General features: G+C 33.3%; 2 protein-coding genes across 6 annotated transcripts in view; both read left to right on the top strand.

The window, feature by feature from the left end:
* The window catches only part of LOC149773155 (uncharacterized), a 125,326-nt gene that overhangs the window by 89,685 nt on the left and 15,804 nt on the right, over nucleotides 1–19,837 (top strand). The gene's annotated exons all lie outside the window — the stretch shown is intronic.
* On the top strand, nucleotides 1,732–15,443 carry LOC149773157 (uncharacterized). Of its 4 annotated transcripts, none has more exons than XR_016417450.1 (17): nucleotides 1,732–1,949; nucleotides 2,525–2,760; nucleotides 3,208–3,467; nucleotides 3,862–3,970; nucleotides 4,643–4,875; nucleotides 6,407–6,538; nucleotides 7,056–7,223; nucleotides 7,755–7,891; nucleotides 8,295–8,400; nucleotides 8,858–8,941; nucleotides 9,380–9,560; nucleotides 9,869–9,958; nucleotides 11,663–11,751; nucleotides 12,192–12,250; nucleotides 12,487–12,549; nucleotides 14,276–14,535; nucleotides 14,793–14,930. XR_016417450.1 is itself a non-coding variant. In XM_089946701.1 (17 exons), the coding sequence occupies exons 1-17, from the start codon at nucleotides 1,813–1,815 to the stop codon at nucleotides 15,395–15,397; spliced, it is 2,874 nt and encodes a 957-aa protein (XP_089802827.1). In that variant the 5' UTR covers nucleotides 1,735–1,812; the 3' UTR covers nucleotides 15,398–15,443. The 4 variants fall into 4 exon arrangements, 3 of the variants coding, with proteins under 3 accessions (XP_089802827.1, XP_089802828.1, XP_089802829.1); XM_089946701.1 differs by having other exon boundaries at nucleotides 1,735–1,949; nucleotides 14,276–14,460; nucleotides 14,793–15,443; XM_089946703.1 differs by lacking the exon at nucleotides 1,732–1,949 and adding an exon at nucleotides 1,983–2,031 and having other exon boundaries at nucleotides 14,276–14,460; nucleotides 14,793–15,443.

The raw sequence follows: 19,837 nt of genomic DNA, 5'->3' as shown, positions 1-19,837 counted from the left end.
TATTAAAAATGGTATCATTTTAAAGATAAATAGGTATAGTCTACTCTGCTTTGCATAAAATATATGCTTTGGCAAATATTTCTGAATTTGGATTTGATACTTATGCAACTGAGGTTAATGAAAACCCATGCTGAGCATCCCAAAACATTTGACAAAAGGTCATGATATTAAAATCATCGGAACATTCTTCCTTATTGCCAGGATAAAGTTTAGTTCTACTTATTATGACTAATAAACGATAATAGAAAATAACTGCTGATTTGCCTGTATAATTTCAATATGATAATACATGCAGCATTGTAACAGACAATTCTGTATACTTGCAGCGAACCTATGAACGGACATACCACGTTAGCTTGCATGAGGTTTTGGCAACAACTGCAGCAAGTGGTTCTCCACTTGGCACTATCTGTGCTGGAGTTTTGAGCAACCTGCTCTGTCGGACTATTGGCCACTTGTTAGTAATTACTACAATTATTTTGATCCACCTTTGTATCTGGTTAAGTTAAATTAATCTACTATTGTCCTAAAGCATTAAATCCTTCAGAACACTCACCTTTTTAGTAGTAATCCCTGTCAGAACCTAACACCTGTTTATCCATCGGTAAAAATTTTCAGACAGATGCCACCCCCCCATTTAAAAAAAATATAAAAAGTATTTTAAGTTTGTGTTTCTCCTTCAGATGTTGTATGTTCTACTTATAAAGAATTTTGTATGAAAAAATTTGAGTTTTTGATGGGTTATTTATTTTTCCCTAGTGTTTATCTAAAGGGTTGTCCATCCGAGCCTTGTAATTTTTGTGACCTTTGCTAGAGGTCTCCTAATTCTCAGTGTTTGCTATTGTGTGTATGCTATATTTTCTGTATGTTTGAGACAGCAAGTATAAATCAATTTTTTTTTATATTCCCCCCCCCGTTTGTCTTATTTTAATTCTTTGAATTTAAAATCCATTACAATATATTTTTTAAAATTATATTCCGTTTATTTTCAATTTAGAATTTTGGCGATCGGAACTGTGTGATATATTAGGTTATGGAAAAAAAAATTCTATTGTTTTATTCGAGTGGTAATATGTGTCGTTCTTCTCAATACGTGTTAAAGAAGGTCTGTCCACTTCGCGTTGCGCCCTGTGACATAGCCCCATGATGTCATCACCTTGCACTTTCCCCATGTAGATTCCCTCTAGTTTTATATTTCGGGTAATAGTATTTTAGAATTTTCCAATGTGTAACGTCATAGGATTCTTTAGAAAGTTCAAATGGTATTTGAAAGTTACAATAAGTTAGGATTCCTATACAAACCTTGTTATAATTTAGTAGATTTTTCCCAATTATTAAAAATTTTACGATTTAAATTTATGTAATTTATATTGAGTCGGGGTTCCTATTTAATTTATATTAAATTTAGAATGTAAAACGAAATTGAAATTTTAAAACTTGGAATAGGATCCTAAGTTTGGTGGGGCTCATGTCTGGGTCGTGGGGGCTCTGGCATAGCTCTTAAGATCCAGAAAGAGGTGGACACTAATGTATATTAGTGAATCTCTCTCGCTCTTTCTCCCGATCTCTCTCTCTCTACCCCCCCCCCCATCGATCGATCTTGACACACAATAACTTAAGTGCTTTAAACTGCACTGTTAGTAATAAAGTAAGCATCTATCTGATTAAGACATGTAGACATACCTAATTCGTGGCCAAAACCGAAACCTGGGCCTCCATTTCCACCCGATACGTCCATTGTTACAGCCTACAAGCCTGGAATTGTTGATATTGTTAAGGCCTTCAAACCGCAACAACGTATATGTTCGTACGATGCAGTATACGTTATGTAGCTACCAAGCCTTAACAATGTTGTTGGAATATTTTCTCTGTTGCGCATGTGCGCAATTTCTAAAACTAAAACATCCGGTTGCAGAAGCTGTGGGCCATTCAATTTCCCTTTGTTCCTGGTATGTAGATGTTGAGTATGGCTTCATTCCCAAACTTATGATAGATTTTGATCTTGGATTTATTGTGTTGTCTGTTACTGAAGTAATTATAACAATACTAATTTGTATCAAATGGAAGAAGTAATTATCTTTGATAGAGATTGTCTGATAATTCATTTTCCGTGATGTTGATTTGTACAATTAAAAATAAATGCTTTGACAAATTACCCTGGAGATGTACCTGGAGAATTGTAAATGTGCAAAGCCTTATTTATAGGAACAGTTTAGCAAAGCTGAATTTTGTTGTAGCAGGTTGCTCAATATTGGTTTAGACAAGATGCAATAGCGAGAGCGTTGTGTTTAAGTCAGTTGAGAGCAGGTGTGAATAAAACTCCTGAAAAAGCACTGGGTTTTTTTACGTAATTATTCTTCGTTTTTATCACTTAAATAATTCCATTTTATTTGTTAGTGCCACAATTTTGGAATGGTTTGTGCTTTTTTATAGTATTATTTCATGGCGTTGCATTAAATGCAAATATTTGTCGTTGAATCCATTTAACAGTAGATAAAAATGTTTGTGTCTGTTTTTTATTAAGGAAAATGGTGTTCTCATGGGATCGAAAGCCAGCCAAGAGAAAATATATATCTGTTCAAAACAAGTCAATTAGGGTAAAGTATGAGAGAATTTTACCAACTTCTAGTAGAGAACAAGACCCAGTGGCCATAGATGAAACAAGTGGATCTCTTCCAAAGGCAATATCTGCATCTGGGTCCATATCCTTAAACTCAGAACTTGTAGATAAACAATCAGAAGAGGCAGTTTTTCTCTCAGGTAAAATACAGTCTGTCCCTAGTTTAAGATCCTAATGCAGAGTCCTTGCAAAAAGAACATGTTCTTATTTACAAAAATACCTTCCTATAAAATTTGATAGAATGTTTCCTGATATTTACCGTGTCTTTCTTTAATTGACATCCCAATCATTCAGTACATAATAAATGCTTACCTAACAGATGTCTTTAATTGGCAAATACTTCCAGAAAAGCAATAAAATTAGAACAGCCAAAAGAGGCATAATTACAGAAGAATAAAATTACAGTGGTTACAGCCTGAATATACTACAAAAGCAAATTTATTTCTAGCATTTTTTCTGTCTCATACATGTATTTGCTTATTTACATTGATTTTACATGTGACTGCAATATATGTATCATATGATGTATAATCTGTTATTTTTCTCTTATTAATCAACAACAAATAAAGTGCTTACAAATCTTGCAGATGCCTTAGATGAAACAAAAGTCTCCTACCGAGAGAAGAAGAGAAAAAGACTAGAAAATTGGGCAGCTCTTGCTGATGAATTGGTTGAAGTTGGCACAGCCGTGTTGTTTACACCACCTCACAGTCAGTGCATTTGTTGTACACAAAGTCCCGATCAGATTTTTCGCTGCATGGACTGTGGCACATCAGCCGTGTACTGCAGAGAATGCCTTGACATTTGTCACAGTCTGCCACATCTACACATGTTTGAAGTGTTTAAAGTAAGCTGTTATTAATTTTTAATGTGTAAGTTTTGTTAGCATCAATTTATATTGTTTTGTATGAATTGAAATTGTTGTCTGTATATTTTACATCTTCAAGATATTGATATACAGTCCAGGTTATCTTTTTATTAATTACCTTGTTAATCCTCAGATGAACTAGTCAGTTTATGAAAACAGATTTTCATCCAGGGAGTATAACATTTTGCAACATTTGTATATTAATGTGATTTTTTCATTCTTTTTATTTTCTTTCACATTATTTTTCTTCACTAGTTATATTAATAGTATTAATTTTATTTACAAAAGATTTTTTTATTGTATAGAGATTATGCCACAGGAGGGAATATATATTTTTCAAATGAGAAGTAACCAGCATTTTCTTGTTTTTCAGAATGGTACATTTGTTTGTGTGGACACAGATACACCAGTGTGGAGAAGGCCAGATAACCATGAATGTCAAACCATCTATTGTCAGCAGATTGTAGTAATGGATGAACATGGTTGGTATACATTTATCCTCTTCAATATATACAAATTAAAAATGGTCCATTATCATTTCTAAACAGAAATTTACAAACTGCTTCTGGGGGCCCTGAGTGGCCGAGTGGTATAAAGCGCTCTCCGTTACGGATCACTGCCATCTCACCTCTGCCTGCATGTGTTTGAGTCTCGGATACAGCCAATGTCGGTATGTGAGAAAGCTTGCCAGTAGCTTCTCGTGGGTCGGTATTTCTTTCCAGGTTTTCCTGGGTTCTTCCTCCGCCATTAATACTGGCCGCCATGTATATCCTATCGTGTGCTGAAAAATGGCATTAAACACTACAAGAACAACAACAACAACAAACTGCCTCTGATAAATCACCTAACCTGTTTGACAAAATTTGAGGGAGAAAAAAAACATCCTGGAATGGCTACATTTCAGACTGGTACTTATGACAAGACATTGCAATCTGATTTTTTACATCACTACTACATGTGGAAACAAAATTCAATTCTTCCTGCAAACTGGTCAGCCAAGTTTAAAAATTTTTAAGAGGAAACCTTTCTTATTATTAGGCTTCTTAAGTTTGCACTAATGATACTAATCAGCCACTGATAATGACTTTGCTGCTTTCAGGTAATGTTCATTTTTTACACCTTCATTTTTCCAATAAGCATTTTTCTTTTAACAGGCAGACAGCACAAGCGTATCATTGAATTATGTGGGTGCGAGTCTGCGGCAGTTACAATGATCCGTAGTTATCTCTGGCCTTCCTCACCTAAGAATCCCATTTTAGGTTTCCACATAGGACTTCTTGAGTGGATGACAGCACTGTTGCTGGAGTGTCATGTGTCTACCAAAGGTTTCTGTGAAGCTTTAAAGGCCAAGTTGTCCAAGCATCACAAAGGATTGTTTGATTCAGAAGTAATGCATTCAGTTCTTGTCTTTTTCATAATTATTCCATTTTTGTGTTTATATTCTTTCTTGAAAACAGTTGTTAAATATGTATATATGTAATGAAAGATTATTATTTTAGTGGTTTGTAAATTGATGTTTTTGTAATGAGTTATGTTGTTTCCAGCAAAAATTAGGTTTTTTTTTTGGTTTTCAATTTGTGGCATGTAGCAACTGTACATCAACACAAAATTTAGATTTTACAGAATATTCTTACAAGTATCCAGTTCACCCAGATTTTATAACCTATGCTTTTTGCCATAATTAGCACACTGGGTTTGTTGAATATTTGACAGACTTGGTCACATTATCCTGTGAAATCATTTACACATCATGTATTGATATATAATTTGGTGTTATACATTTCCGAAGTTGTTGTATTCTGCTCATTGGTTCAGTTTCACATAATGTGATTTGAGTCTGTTTAAAATAGAAATAACTGAAGACCTGCATCCTGTTTCTAAAATAAATATTTCTGATAATTTTGATTTTGTTGCATCTTTGTAAATGTTTTGTAATCCACATGCTTTACAATGATACTAATACCCTTTGCCTGTCCGTTTTGGGGTCTCCAGGTGGCCAAATGGCCTAAATCACTCTCCATTACAGATCACTGCAATCTCACCCCTGTCTGCGTGGGTTTGAGTCACTGGCTCAGCAAATGTAGGTATGTGAGAAAGCTTCCCATCGGTTGATGGCTCTTTGGGGTTTTCCCGTTTCTTCCTCCACCAGTTATACTGGCTGCCATGTATAGCCTATCTGGTGCTGAGAAATGGTGTTAAACCCCACAACAACAATAACAACTGTCTGTTTTGTTGATCTACCTATCAACAGATCTTTTTTTTTCAAAACTGCTAGGTGACATTTCACAAAACTTAGTATGTTTTATGATCTTTCCCACAAAGTAAATATCATTTCAAAGAGGGTTCGAGTTTTGCAATTACACGGTGGGAGAGAAAAAAATGTTGTCACATAATATTTAGGTATATATTATGTTATAGCAGGAAGATGCACCATCTGTGTGACACATATTCCATTCCATTTTTTGGGGTAATCACAATATCTTGTTTTACAATGGACAAAGAAGAAATAAACTGTATCCATGATAAACAAAATTCTGAAAGTTAGTAGCTATTTGGCAAAGTATCCAGTATGCATATTTTAACTATCTCAGTTGGTCACATCGCCTTTTCTTTTATCAAACAGCTTTTATATGAAGTTTTGTGTTTACAAGATTCCATTTCATGTGAAGTTGACACATTCAAACAAGAAATATATTTAGATGCTTTCATTTATTAAATCCTGTTGAAATTTTGGGAGGGAAATGTTAGGACCAAAAAATTCCATCTCTACAGCAGATGTCAGTTTACTTATGTGCTATGAGTTATCATTAATATTTATTATATCAAAATTGTATGCACTTCTGTTAGATACAGTATAAAGTTTAAAATGAATCAAACTTGTTATTTATATTCTTGTTTTTTTGTTGTTTATTTTCCAGTTTAAAGACGTTTATAAAATTTTAATGAATGAATGCCTGGTGCAGTATCGAAATTTTAGGTACAGGATCAGTCACCCTATACATCTTTGTGAAGAAATTGATTCTGGAACCCAGTGCCCAGCATGCTTTGAGGTAACAGCTGCTTTAAGAAGCCAATGGATGTATGTATGTATGTATGTATGTGTGAATATATATATATATATATATATATATATATATATATATATATATATATATATATATATATATATATATATATATATATTACATTATTCCTAGTATTGTAGACTGCAGTTTCTCATTATGTTTGTATATATCATCTGACAGGTATATAAATTTCCTTTGGATACAGTAAGATATGCAAACAGCTCCTTTATGCATAAAAAATACAGTTTCCTAGTTGATATATAAGTCTAAATTTATGCAAAATATTAAGCATGCACATTTCCATCTGGCACTTGTTATTTGATGTTGTTCATTGTACAGTCTGATAGAAGTCTTCATTGCATGTCAGCTCTGACATTGAAAGTTGATGGGTATAAGGAATTCGATTTAAATAAGTCAATAATGAGAGGCTTTTTTAACATAATTTTGACCAGACAGATGTACCACAACATTTCTTATAACTCATTTTCAATTTCATTTTCAGAATCCACAAAAGATTATTTCTTTTGATGCAGATTTCCAGTTGGTCAGAAAGGTTTCATCGGGAGCTGAGGCAGGAAAGCCTAAACATGATGGTCATTTCTTTCTTGATCAGGATGAAGTTGATAAATTCATGGATGGCTACTCCACAGAAAAGACAAAGAATATGCAGGTAAAAGGCAGTTCACAATGTAAGAAGAGTTTTAACTACTTGATTCTATACTTTATATACTATTTTCCTCAAATAAAGACAGTTTCATTAATTTACTCATATTTTTGTGAAGCTATTATCTTTTTAGATGCTTTTTGTTTACCATTGCCTGCCCAGTGCCATCAGATGACAGATACATTAATTTATTACCACATCTCCATCCACTACAGATGGTTACCATAATAAGTACCATGTATGCTTAATTTCCACCAAATAGTTTAGAAGGTCATACATATACAGTTTTGGAGACAGAATGGTAGTTTACATACAGCTAATGCTTGAGTGAAAATCTTGTAGATCATGAGTCTTATAACAAGTTCTATTCTCGTGCATTAGCGTTTAATAATTTATCATCTAGCTGCTTTGCATAAAGATGAAGGATTCTGACCTAAGTTTATTAAGTCACTTCATATTTACCATAAAATTTTGCCTCATCTTCTGGACTCTTGATGTAGTTATTTTATTTTGCAAGTTTCCGTTTGTTTATTTCAGGAATGTAGTGAGTTTCAAGCTGGCAGTGCCCTAAGATCCAAAGCGAAGAACAAGAAACTTGATGAAACTGCTCTGTTTGGTTCTGCCTGTCGTCATGAATTCCCACACTATTTTTTCAACCTGAAACATGGTGAAAGGTATGCAATTGTTTTTTTTATCAAAAGTCTTAATAATTTAGTATCCACAATATCATTTGGGTAAATATTTGTCATGCAAAGTTGTATTTTTCCATCTTTGAAAATTGGTTAATGACTTACCAAAGTTTCTCTCCTCAAGGAATGTAACTGCATTAAAGATTTTTTACATAGTTGAATGAAATATCTTTACGGCTCAGTTATTTCAATCAATTTTACATTTATTCGTAATTAGTCGATTACAATATTGTAATGATTATTTGTTTTGAACAGCATTGAGATTCATTAATACCGGTAGTAACTTATTGTTACTGGCAAAATTTTACAACTAAAGTTTGGTATACTTATACAATTGATTTTTTTTCTTAATATGATCTTGTATGTTTGAATTTCAATTTTATTACAGAATTGGTTATTCAGTGTACCTGCTTGAAAAATTAGTTGCAGAAAACAAGGACAGCCAAATGCACATATTGTATGATATAGCTTGTCTCCTGGAAACCCACCTGAAGGTACATGTCTGCCCTGTCTATTATGTGGGTGAATTTCTCCTGACTTAGTTGTGTTTGTGGCCATGTCATATTTCATGCAGTATTTCAGTAATTTTTCTGTTTTGATTCTCTCTCATTTCCTGATTGTTGTACAATACATATCTTCTTTTAATCATTTTAATGTATTAATTGAAAACACTTCTTGTTTATAATTAATTTTAGGTTCAGTATTTGATGTCAGATAATCTGTCAATAGATTGATGTGTGAAGCATAGCTGAAACCTCATTACCACTTTGTGAAAGTGTTGTCATTTTGTTTTTGGCGTCACTTTTATTTATGTGTTCAGTAATTCCTATGATAGTGTTGTTTCTAATCATTTTCAGCTTGCAATTTTGTTCTTCATGTGCATTCTATTAGCATGGTATCATTGTGATATTGTAACATTTTTTGTAATTTAATTTCATTGTTTATTTTTAGAAAAAAGAACGTACTGATCTGTTGGATGCAGTGAAGCTAGTTATCCCAATATTTCATTGCTATGGACACAAAATGGCTTGCCAGGTTTGTTTTCCCTTTACCAGTAAAAACATAATGAAATATATCTTCATATACCTTTTGAAATGTTTTTAATTGTTGATTGTTCCAATATCAAATGCCTGTCTTTTTTAATGAAAATTTTATATGATGATGTAGACGCTCGGTGTATGCACCAAAGTTGTAATGACAAAGGAAATCTTCTTGCTACTGGCATTTGTAAAAATGTTGCAGTTTGTTTCAGATAACTGTATTTTTAAGATCACGAAAAACTTTATTTAAGATCAGTTTTAATTAAATGGCTTTTGTAATTACTGCAGTTCTCAAGAATTTACATTCACTTTATTAACAAATTTTTTTGAAAGAACATTACCATGTAAAGGGAATACAAAATCTTGTGTATTAATGTTTCAACTGTTTTTTTTTAATTCAGTTTTGTCATGTACATTTTCCCCATTTTTGTAGGTTTTGTACAACCCAAGGCGAACACCTGGGTTAGGACTGACTGATGGGGAGTGCTTGGAGCGCCTGTGGGCATACTTAGGGAAATTTAAAAGCATTTCCAAGGAGATGACTCCAGAAAATCGTGTTGATCTGCTTGTTGATGGCCTTATGCATTATGGAGATAAAATTAAAAGAAAACAAGGTACATGTAGTCTCTGCATATGCAGTTTTTGCAAGTAAGAAAATATGTCATTACCATCTAATTGTGCCATTAACAGATTAGGTTTTATCAAACATAATATTAATTATATTTAAAATTCCTTGCCATCTTTTTGTTGTATTAATGTATACATACATTAAGACCTGTCCTAACATGCAAATCCTGGGGTGAATAGATTTGACCGGTTGAAAATTAATATAGTACATCTAGATAAAAACATGATTTTCACATTCATTACAGAAATTATATACACAAACACACACAGTAATTATCATCTTACTGATTTTCAGGCAAAACCTTTGCAGAAAGGTTGAAGAAAGCAGAAGCTCTGAAAGTCAACACCAACAGAATGCTTCAAGAAACTCTAGGAAATATTTCAGGTGTTTTAAATTATGCTTTTCTTTAATTCTTTCTTTATGTATATTTTGAACCATTAATCAATTTTTTTAATTAAGATTTTCAACTTATGCTTGTTTTTGTTTTTTGATATATTATTTTCAGTATAACATCCATGCATGTTAGCCTGTAACAATTTTGCTGGTGTTCGTTAAAAGTGTGCCGACCTGATAAAATCATGAACTAACAAATGAATAACAGGTATTTTGAAGTGCTTTTCATGAAACGTGCAAGAACTCTAATGCTAAATCTTTAATAATTGATTAATTAAGCTGACACTATACATATTTTAGTCATCTCTGGTGGACACTGTATTTCTTGTTTGCCTTACTATTAAAAAAAATTGGAAATGTCTTTCAAAATTACAGCAAAATATCAAATCATTTTCAATTCAAACACAATTTCAGATCAAACCATTGACTTTGTATAAGCAGTGTTATTTAATTCTGAGCAATGGATATAATGCTTTCAGTTTATTTTTATTAGCAGTGTTGCTCATGGAGGTGCAGGGTATTACCAGTAGAGCAGTTTTCCTCATGATATTTTGTTCCAGCTGTACATACCACATTATGTTTCCACTAAATCATACATGCCAACCATTACACTTTTGGCATAATCATTATGCTTTTCTCACCAGATTACATTTTATGTTAGCCTGTATATGAATTGTGCTTTTTTGGCATACAAAAAAGAGCAATAATAAGTTCTTTTGTAATTTTTTTATTATCATTTCTTTGATTCCACTCATACACTGGAGATTATTCTTGAAAAGATGACTGCTGTGTAAGAATAGTGCAAGAGTAGTTTCCTTTTTCGCTATTTAGAGCAACTGTATATGACCCATTTCCAAGAAACAGACTGGTTTCTTCAAATATGAACATTGCATCACAGATTCATTAAATTGACAAGCTAGTTAGTTAGTGGACCTGTCTATACATTTAATGGTGCCATATGTTAAGCATTTATGGTGTGAGTCGTTATATGATAGAAAATATTAGAGCAGTTATCATCAAGAAGGAATGTACAGAAATTGCAAAGTAATCTTGTTATTGAAAGAAAGTAATGATATTTTTCACTTGTTATGTTAATTTGTTAAAAGTATGTGCATAATTCTAAGATTGGGGCATTGGTGTTGGCATCAGACTCCAGTTTCCCTGCCAACTGTATCATTATCATCACTTAGTGGAGTGTATGCTTCAGTGTCAGCACTTCCCATTTTTATGCACAAGCACTCAGTTGTTTTAACAGTATCATTTACAGTATCACAAGCACTCAGTTGTTATAACAGTATCATTTGCAGGGTGTAGCTTATAGTGTAAGCAGACTCATTCATATGATAGACCGCCATTTGCTATTTTTTGGATGGTAAGCAGGGATTGTTCTGAAGAACATTCTGTGCCCTAAATAGCATTAAAAAATGTACTCTGATTTCTTGAGGTAAAAGAGAAAAAATCAAAGTTCGAAAGAAAATCCCAAGACCTACCTTCAAACAATTTAAATGGTCAATTGTGGTATACCACAGTACAGAGTTATGTGTAGTATCCATTGTAGCTTCTTGTTAGTGTAATATAGAAATTTGCGTTACATGCATTACTTGACCAGTTTTTTGCTTATTGTGAATTTATTTTCATGTATATCACTTTTTCTGGCTTTGCAGAAATAATTTGATTGTCGCTGTCTTTTTAAAGGTGTGTCAACAGATGACATTAGAAGATGGTCAGTGGAGGATAAAAATCGATTTTCCACAGGCAACTCTCTTGCAAGAAGTGAAAGCAAGGTATAACAGCACATCATTCACTGAGTTTGGTTTAAGAGATGATAGCACCCCTATGTATAGGTCAGGTAGAATTTATATCTCTAAAATTTCATCTTTGCTCATTTTAATTTCTTTTTGCTTTGCTTCAGATCTGAATTTCAGTTTGGAGTGGAAAGAAATCATTGTTAATAAGAGTCGGTCATCATCCAATATAGTGACTGTGCTAAAATATATTTGCATGGAGGTGTTTTTGCCTTGTTTCTAATGAAGTTCATCAATAAAATACCTTTAAACTACTCATTTTCAATTGCTCTGAATCAATTATGTTTTACTGTAACATCAGTAATGTATGTTATTAAATCTATGATTATTTCAACCTCCAGTTATTATAGGTGACTTCACCATGTCAGCTGCAATTGCACAAGCAATATGTTTAATTTATGCTTTATAATAAATTTCAGGAACCGCTTACCCGATTAGAGACATATGCTATCAGTTTGAAGAAATACTACCATTTAAGGTAAGTTGTTCATCTCTTATAACTGATACCTTTTGTTAATTAGACATAGAAAACCTCATACAGTAGCTTGTCCTTAAACCTGTAATGGTGATATGAATAATGTGCCAGTGTTGCCCTAAACAATAATATTTTCTTTAATAATTTTATAATTTCTTTGAAAGGAAAGACTTCACATAAATTTCAATTATATTTCAATATACATCAAGTCGGTATTATTTTTATATATACTCTTTCAGTCAGTCTTCACTGGGAGTTGTTGATCCACTAGTTACAGAGAACATCAGGAAGAAAATGTCTGGGTAAATATGTTTCATTTTCATTATGTCTCAAGTCACACTCAACCATTTACTACTGTATGTATGATTCAAGGCATTGTTGTACAGGCAGTGTCTTTTACTGCACAGGTGCATCTTGCCAGCATCATAGTTTGAGAATGTAGTATATGTCAAAATTAAAGCTGTAATTTTATGACTGAGGTCAAACCTGCCTGTTGTCACAAAACTACCAACAAATATAAAAGATGCAGTGATCACATTGAATAATATATAATATGTTTTTGTTGATTGTTTCAAGTTAATAATTGCAGAGATGCATATTTACTTCAGCCTATTCATTTTGGCAGGATGCATAGAAATCGTCTGGATCAGCTACAATAGAACAACCTCATGCATAGTTTGCGAGGCAGTTTTGGATGGCTTAAATTGGTCATTCTATAGTTTCTGTGCATCAGAGTAGTTTCAAAAACTTAGACTGAAATGGGTTTTTCAAAACAGTTTAATCAGTTGTCATATTTTGCTACACACAAATGCACACCCAACACTTTTTCAAGTTGATGGTTAGGTATGGTGGCAGTATTTCAGAAATGGTCTAAAAGTGGGGTTGTTCAGAAACTGGTTGCAAATGTTAATGCCTGTTTCATGTTTATTCAACAGATTCAGATACATAGCTTTATTACAGCATGTGATTCATGGATTTGTTCATTTGTGCATTTTAATTAACTTTCCATAGTTTCCTTATTAGCTACATTTAAAGTGTCCACACTTTTCATGATATAGTTACAACAAACTATGATATAATCAGACTCAAGTGACAAAGTATTTAATGCTGAAAAGAGTGAATATTTGTTGCAGAAATGAATAAATCCATGATTCTTGCACCTGTGGTCATTGTCAGACTCTCCCCCTCCCCCCAATTTTCATACTGTGATTTGTAATTCCTCACAATTGGGTTACCATTACTTGTTAAAATGTATTTTAGTTATTTGAGTCACTGATGTTTCTCCAGTCTGTATGCTACTTTAGAAATAAATGCAGCATTTTGACTATTTAATTTTCTATTTGTTTCATTTTCTTTCAGTGATCATTGGCTCTTGATTGGTTTTCAAGCTAATCAAAATAAGTAAAAGATTTCTCTCAGCCAGTAAAGTTTAGTATGATTTGCTTCTTTTGCTGGGAGTGCAAACTATCAAGTAATCTTGGTATGCACTCCATTCAGTCAGACCGCTCTGGTGGCCTAGTGGTTAGACTGTCCGCCTCGGATGTGGGAGGTTGTGTGTTCAATCCTCGGCCAAGTTATACCAAAGACTTTTAAAAAATGGTACTAACAGTTACCTCGCTTGGTGCTCAGCATTAAGAGGTTAGTGTTAGGACTGGTCAGCCTGGTGTCAGGATAATGTGACTGGGTGGGACATCATGCAAAATATCTGCGGCCTGATGTAAACTGTCACATTGCAGACATTGTAGCGATATGACTGAAACATTGTTAAAGCTATGTTAAAAATCCAAATCACATCACAACACATAACACAATCCAGTCAGTCTAAAAAATTCTTCTCTCTTTTTTTGTTGCCCTGTTTTACTTGTTATGGAGGAAAAAAAATTATGCAAAAGATGAAAACAATAGTGATGGCGCCTGAGCAGCCTAAAATGAACACTGGGGCAGTAACTTAATTAAATTAAAGGAAACAGATATAGTGATTATTACAATTTACTGGCAGTTCAGAGTATTCTGATTTATGTTTTTCAGTCTAGAACAGGTCTTGAGATCCCACGAAAGGTCCTTAAAGATCACCAGGTGGTCTTCGACATCAGACCAGTATAAAATGCACACTGAATCCAGTAATATAAAAACAATAACTGCCAAAGTCCAGGTGATGACAAGGCTGATGGCAGAGAGAACCTTCTTACTGCAGATGATGAAGAAATATGCGCGTAAGTATTGACATAACAAGCCTTGATATCATGAGATAAAGGAGAATGTGAAAGAAGTGTTAATGGATATTTTGGGTAATTAAAACATGTGTTTTGAAATACAGTTGTCTTTGTTTAAGAAGACTTACAATATTCCAGGCAATCTTTACAAATTTATCATTTTAGAGGTAATCACAAGAAACAATAAAACAAAATGTGTAGGGAATTAATTTGGTGTATGTTTTTATGGTATGGAGTTTTGTTTCATTGTAATATATATTAAGTTGATCTGGCTTTATAAATATAACTGGCATAATAAAAGGTCATATTTCATGTTTTTCTGTCTATTCAAGGTGGACAAGCTGTTGCAGTAAGACTTGGGAGACAGCTAAAAAAAGTAAACACAGCTGTTCAACATCATCTTAAGGAGTACAATTTATTGGAAGGCAGCAAACTCCCGTATCCAGATAAACTGGACCTGGACAGCTTGAAATCTCTAGAGGTTCCAGCTGCAGTTCCAGAAGAACTTAAAAGGCTTCTAATTGATTTGTTTGAAACAATGGAGAGATGTGATGAAGAAATTGAACTAATTGCATGTGACATGAGGAGCACAAATTGTTTTTACATAAAACAACAGGGAGCAGTGCTAACTTCATTTGAGAGAGCAGAGAGTGATGTGCACAGGGCTGTCCTGCTCTTGGAGGGTTTACATATAGAGAGATGTATTCTTCATCTGAGAAACACGTTCTCTAATGTATGCATTGTTAATGAAGTTCCATTGCATTTCCACAAGATATTACAGTTTGACTTACCAAGTGTCGACCAAGAAATTCCCTCTATTCTTGGCAATCTTGTATCAGATGAATATCTGCTAGAACAGTTAGATGTTGAAGGGTATGAATCGATGGATTCAGACCCATCTTCAGACGAGGCTGATGACATTGAGATGCATATTTAAATTTCTTCTCCTATCAGATTTTTTAGTGGTGTCTGTTTCTTTTTTTTAAGAGAAAAAAATCATTGAATTCTTCAAACAGAACAAATAATCTTTAAAATATAACAAAATATAGTATTGTTTTAAATTATCAATCTGCAGAGTTATTCTGAACTTTTGCTTATTACCAGTTGTACATATTGTATTTAGAATAAAGATACATTAATTCTTACTTACTGATACATGTATAGTTAACTGTTTTCATGTCTCAAATACAAACAGTATTTCGCTTTTATCTCTTAAATCCATATGGTTACCCATTTAACTGAGAGTGATCAAAATTATGGCAAGAGATAAGATTTAATCACTACATTATGCATAATAAATTGTCAAAATATAGTAATGATTATTTATGATGATTCACAAGAGACTGATTTTTTAATAATGTTATAACTAAGCAATGCTACGTCCAAATTCATCGTTTATTTTTCATAATGATCATGTTCATATTCATGTTATTGGACTAAGCCGATAAATCAGGTATTGGGACTGATAACACCTATTCATTAAAAGTTGTAAATATTTGTAAACAGTTTCATCTGCACACATCAGTGTACATTTTATACACTTACTGGTATTTCTTGCAGCTGTTGAGCTATTGTCAACTTAAGGGTTCTTATGTATATAATATTTCTGGATCAAATCCTATGTTTGACAGATTATAACTCCATGTTTAATAGCACAACTCTTTCCAGTGACCATTTTTAATGTGGCACTAGATTTGGCTATTACCTAATGCCAGTGGTGATGTGAAATGAACAGGTGCATTAACTGTAATATTTTGTGGTTGGTTTGTTTTCAACATAACTTCTGCTTGTAGAGTCACATAAATTGTTGTCATATCCATTATTGAAAACTTAGTGACTTTGAACTGTATTTAATGGTTTGTAGTCAGACAGTATTGTTATATTTTTTGTTATTTTACCTCATGGCAAAGTGATGAATGTTATCATTATTAAGTTTGTTTTGAAAGCTGGCTATGTGCTGTAGATTTTATAGTAACTTGATTGACTCTTTTGGGGGTATATGAATATAATAAATTCATGACAGTACAAAGTCATGCGTTCTTGAAGAAGTGATAGTCTGACAACAGCATTTTATATGAAATATATCTTGGAAATTATCATTTACTGTAAAGTACATAAAGTACACTATAGTAACTTAGTCATTTTGGTTTGTCATTTTGTATATTGTCATGCCTCAAAAACATAATATTGTGACCAAAATATATTTAATAATTATGTCTGACACAATAAACATGTTTTAATTGCATAATCTTTTATGTATTCCTTTCTTTATGGTTGTTCTCCACACCTGAACTTTCTGAAGTTGTTCTTTCATTTCTGTCTTTATTTCCTAGAATGTCTCTGAGTCACTTGTGCCTTCACTATGTATACATTTTTATATTTAAAATTTTTTAAACTTTCATATACTATTAAAAATATTCTCAGACATTTTCATTTAATTTACATACCTTTTTGGTGGAGTGCTATTGTAACGTTAAGTACATTTTTGCTAACCTTGCACTAATAAGTTTTATTAGCCCAGACATTCACTATGTCCAACATTGTGGCCATCTTGAAAATCTTATTATCAAATCTGCTATTGAATTGATGGTCATATTGACATGGGGATTTCACCTGAATATTTTGCTCCATTTAGCTGGTCTTAAATATTGTGGCTGATTGTATATTTCAATATGGTTGCTACCATGGCATCATGGAACATTTTAACACAGCTCCAGAACGGATGGTCATAGTGACATGGTTTTCAACAAATTGTATCTTGTATCATTCATTCCTGGAATTTCTTTTCAACCAGTAGAGTGCTAGCCTCTTCCAGGGATGCTTGTTTATGTAGCCAGAAACAAGAGTGCCAGAGAAAGTTGACTCAGGATGATTACTACCATGATCTCAACAGGTTTCCGTCTCATGACATAATTTTCACACCTTGTTAGGAAAACTTTGTTTTTAACCATGACAATTTCCTACATAATTGAAAATAATTACAAATTATCTTTTATACACGTTCAGTATGGCCCACATGCATTTTCATTATAATTTATCAATTATTTAGGAATTTATACATTTTTAACATTAGCATTACTGGTCATAGATCAAAAGAGCGTGTGGGATGGCCGGTTGCCAGATCAGTTGTCAAACGTGGCCTCCTGATAGAAAAAGACATATTCACCAGAAGACTTCATTGTTGATTCTAAATCCAAACAGTGCCCAGTGGATATCCATCATAGTCACTATAGCTGCCATCTTGAAAATGTTTAAGCTACTCAACCTGAATCAGTGGTCGTATCAACACGGACTTTTCAAGGCAAGAATTATGATATCTCGTTCCTAAGTGATAATGGTCCGGATCTGATGTCAAATATGGCCACTTCCTTGGTCATCTAGAATATCCTGTTTTTGCTATTCCTTCTAAACAGAAAGTTGTATCAACATAAGATTGATGTAAACAGTGAGCCTTGATGCTGAAAGAAACACCTGGTCACATAAATTTAGTCCTCATCTCTGTAAGCATTTAATAAACGTGATACTTTTATAAATCTAATGTAAGTCAATTAGGATTATGAATGAAAATCCAATTTTATAATTCATAAGTTTCTTAGCCCAAATTTGTCTCCTGTTTTCTTCAACGTTTTCGCTTTTGATAAATCTACTTTTATCAAGTTGTTCGCACCTAATGTTTTTCAGCTATATTATTCAGTCTTTGGGCCATTAGGTCATGGAATCTATCAAAACCATGACCTTGTTTAAAACAAAGCATATAGAAAACTAAAGTGTTTTTTACTAAACGGGTCTAATTAATTGATCCAGCTATAAAGCCTGCAATCCTTATTCAGAATCTGACCCTACTCAAGACATTTCACCCAGGTTATATCGCAACAAATATATTGTTGCATTAAAACAAATGATCTGCCCATAAATCTGGAAACATTTCAGCTGTCTCTATTAAGCATATGACGATTATTGCCATCGTTGTAATCATCGTCATCCTGATTATCAGCTCTGTCTTCTTCCTGTGAAGGCACTTTAATTCAGTTGCATCAGAACTAACTAATCTGTCCGTGTCGCTGTTTCGTCACTGTGGTGTCGTGAAACACAACACGGAATTTTTTTGTCATTAGTGCGACAGTCGTGTGGGTGTCTGTCTGTCTGCCTGTCTGTCTGTGTGTGTGTGAGAGAGAGAGAGAGAAAAAATTCAATATCAGTACACTTAGAATTAAAATTCTCTTTCTTACTCGTATTTCCATTTTTGCATTCTGATCATATGAGGCCCTCGGGCATTAAATTATAAATATCTACAACTCTCAACGCATGTAAGTATTAGAGAAAATCTCTCTCTCTCTCTCTCTCTCTCTCTCTCTCTCTCTCTCTCTCTCTCTCTCTCTCTCTGTGTGTGCAATAAACCGAAAACATTATATATTAAACAACGGAAAACCCTTTGAATCAAATTTAATTTGCGATTTTCTCTCTCTCTCTCTCTCTCTCTCTCTCTCTCTCTCTCCGAAAACAGTATATATTAAACACCGCAAAACGGAAAAACATTTGAATCAAATTTAATTTGCGATTTGGAGAGGTTTTATGTTTAATGCGCAACCGAGAGAGAGAGAGAGAGAGAGAGAGATTGTGTGTATTTGTGCGCATGAGTGAACAAATTAAGAAACCTGTTGTTGTATTTTAATATAACATTTAATGACAATTTAGATGAACAATGAGCGTTGCTATCGACAATCACACACATTCATAGAAATACAGTGCTCGTCTCAGTATTTAAAATACGTGATAATTCTTCAAGCTTAACGTAACTCCATTACGATTGTAAACAATAATCCATAGTTTTAAAGCTTCTGGATACGTTATAAGTTTCATAGCCCAAAATTGTCTCGTTTCTTCAACGTAGTGTTTAGCATCTATTCATATTCTATAATCAGATTAAATATATAATGAAAAGATAATACACTCATGCGACATTTAGCAGGTAGTTTTGACAGCTTGACGTACGAGTGGCGACAAATATCAGTGATCGCTACATAAATACATGTATGCAATGCCTGTTATCTTTCGAAATTCCTTCTAGTAAATCTGACTGTTGTATTGGTCGCCAGCGACAATAAGCATCAAAAAGCTCGTTCATCAAGCCCTGGAATGCAATAATAAGAAATGCAAAAATGAAAATAAAAAATAAAACGTTATATGGATCATTGATACAAAATAATAGAGAGGAAAAAACAAGAATCCGTGCTATGCCACCAGTTATGAACGGAAACGTTTTTTTGGTCATTATCATGCGGGTAATCACCACAACAAATATCATGATTTAAACACAAGAAATTCACGTACCTCTATCAGCATGATTACTCGGAATATGTGATCAACACAATATTTA

This window comes from Sinohyriopsis cumingii, unplaced genomic scaffold, assembly GCF_028554795.1.
Source record: "Sinohyriopsis cumingii isolate HCF-2022 unplaced genomic scaffold, ASM2855479v2 utg000873l, whole genome shotgun sequence".
Lineage (NCBI taxonomy): Eukaryota > Metazoa > Mollusca > Bivalvia > Unionida > Unionidae > Sinohyriopsis > Sinohyriopsis cumingii.
The sequence above is the reverse complement of the archived record's forward strand: the minus strand, read 5'-3'. Positions and strand labels throughout refer to the sequence as shown.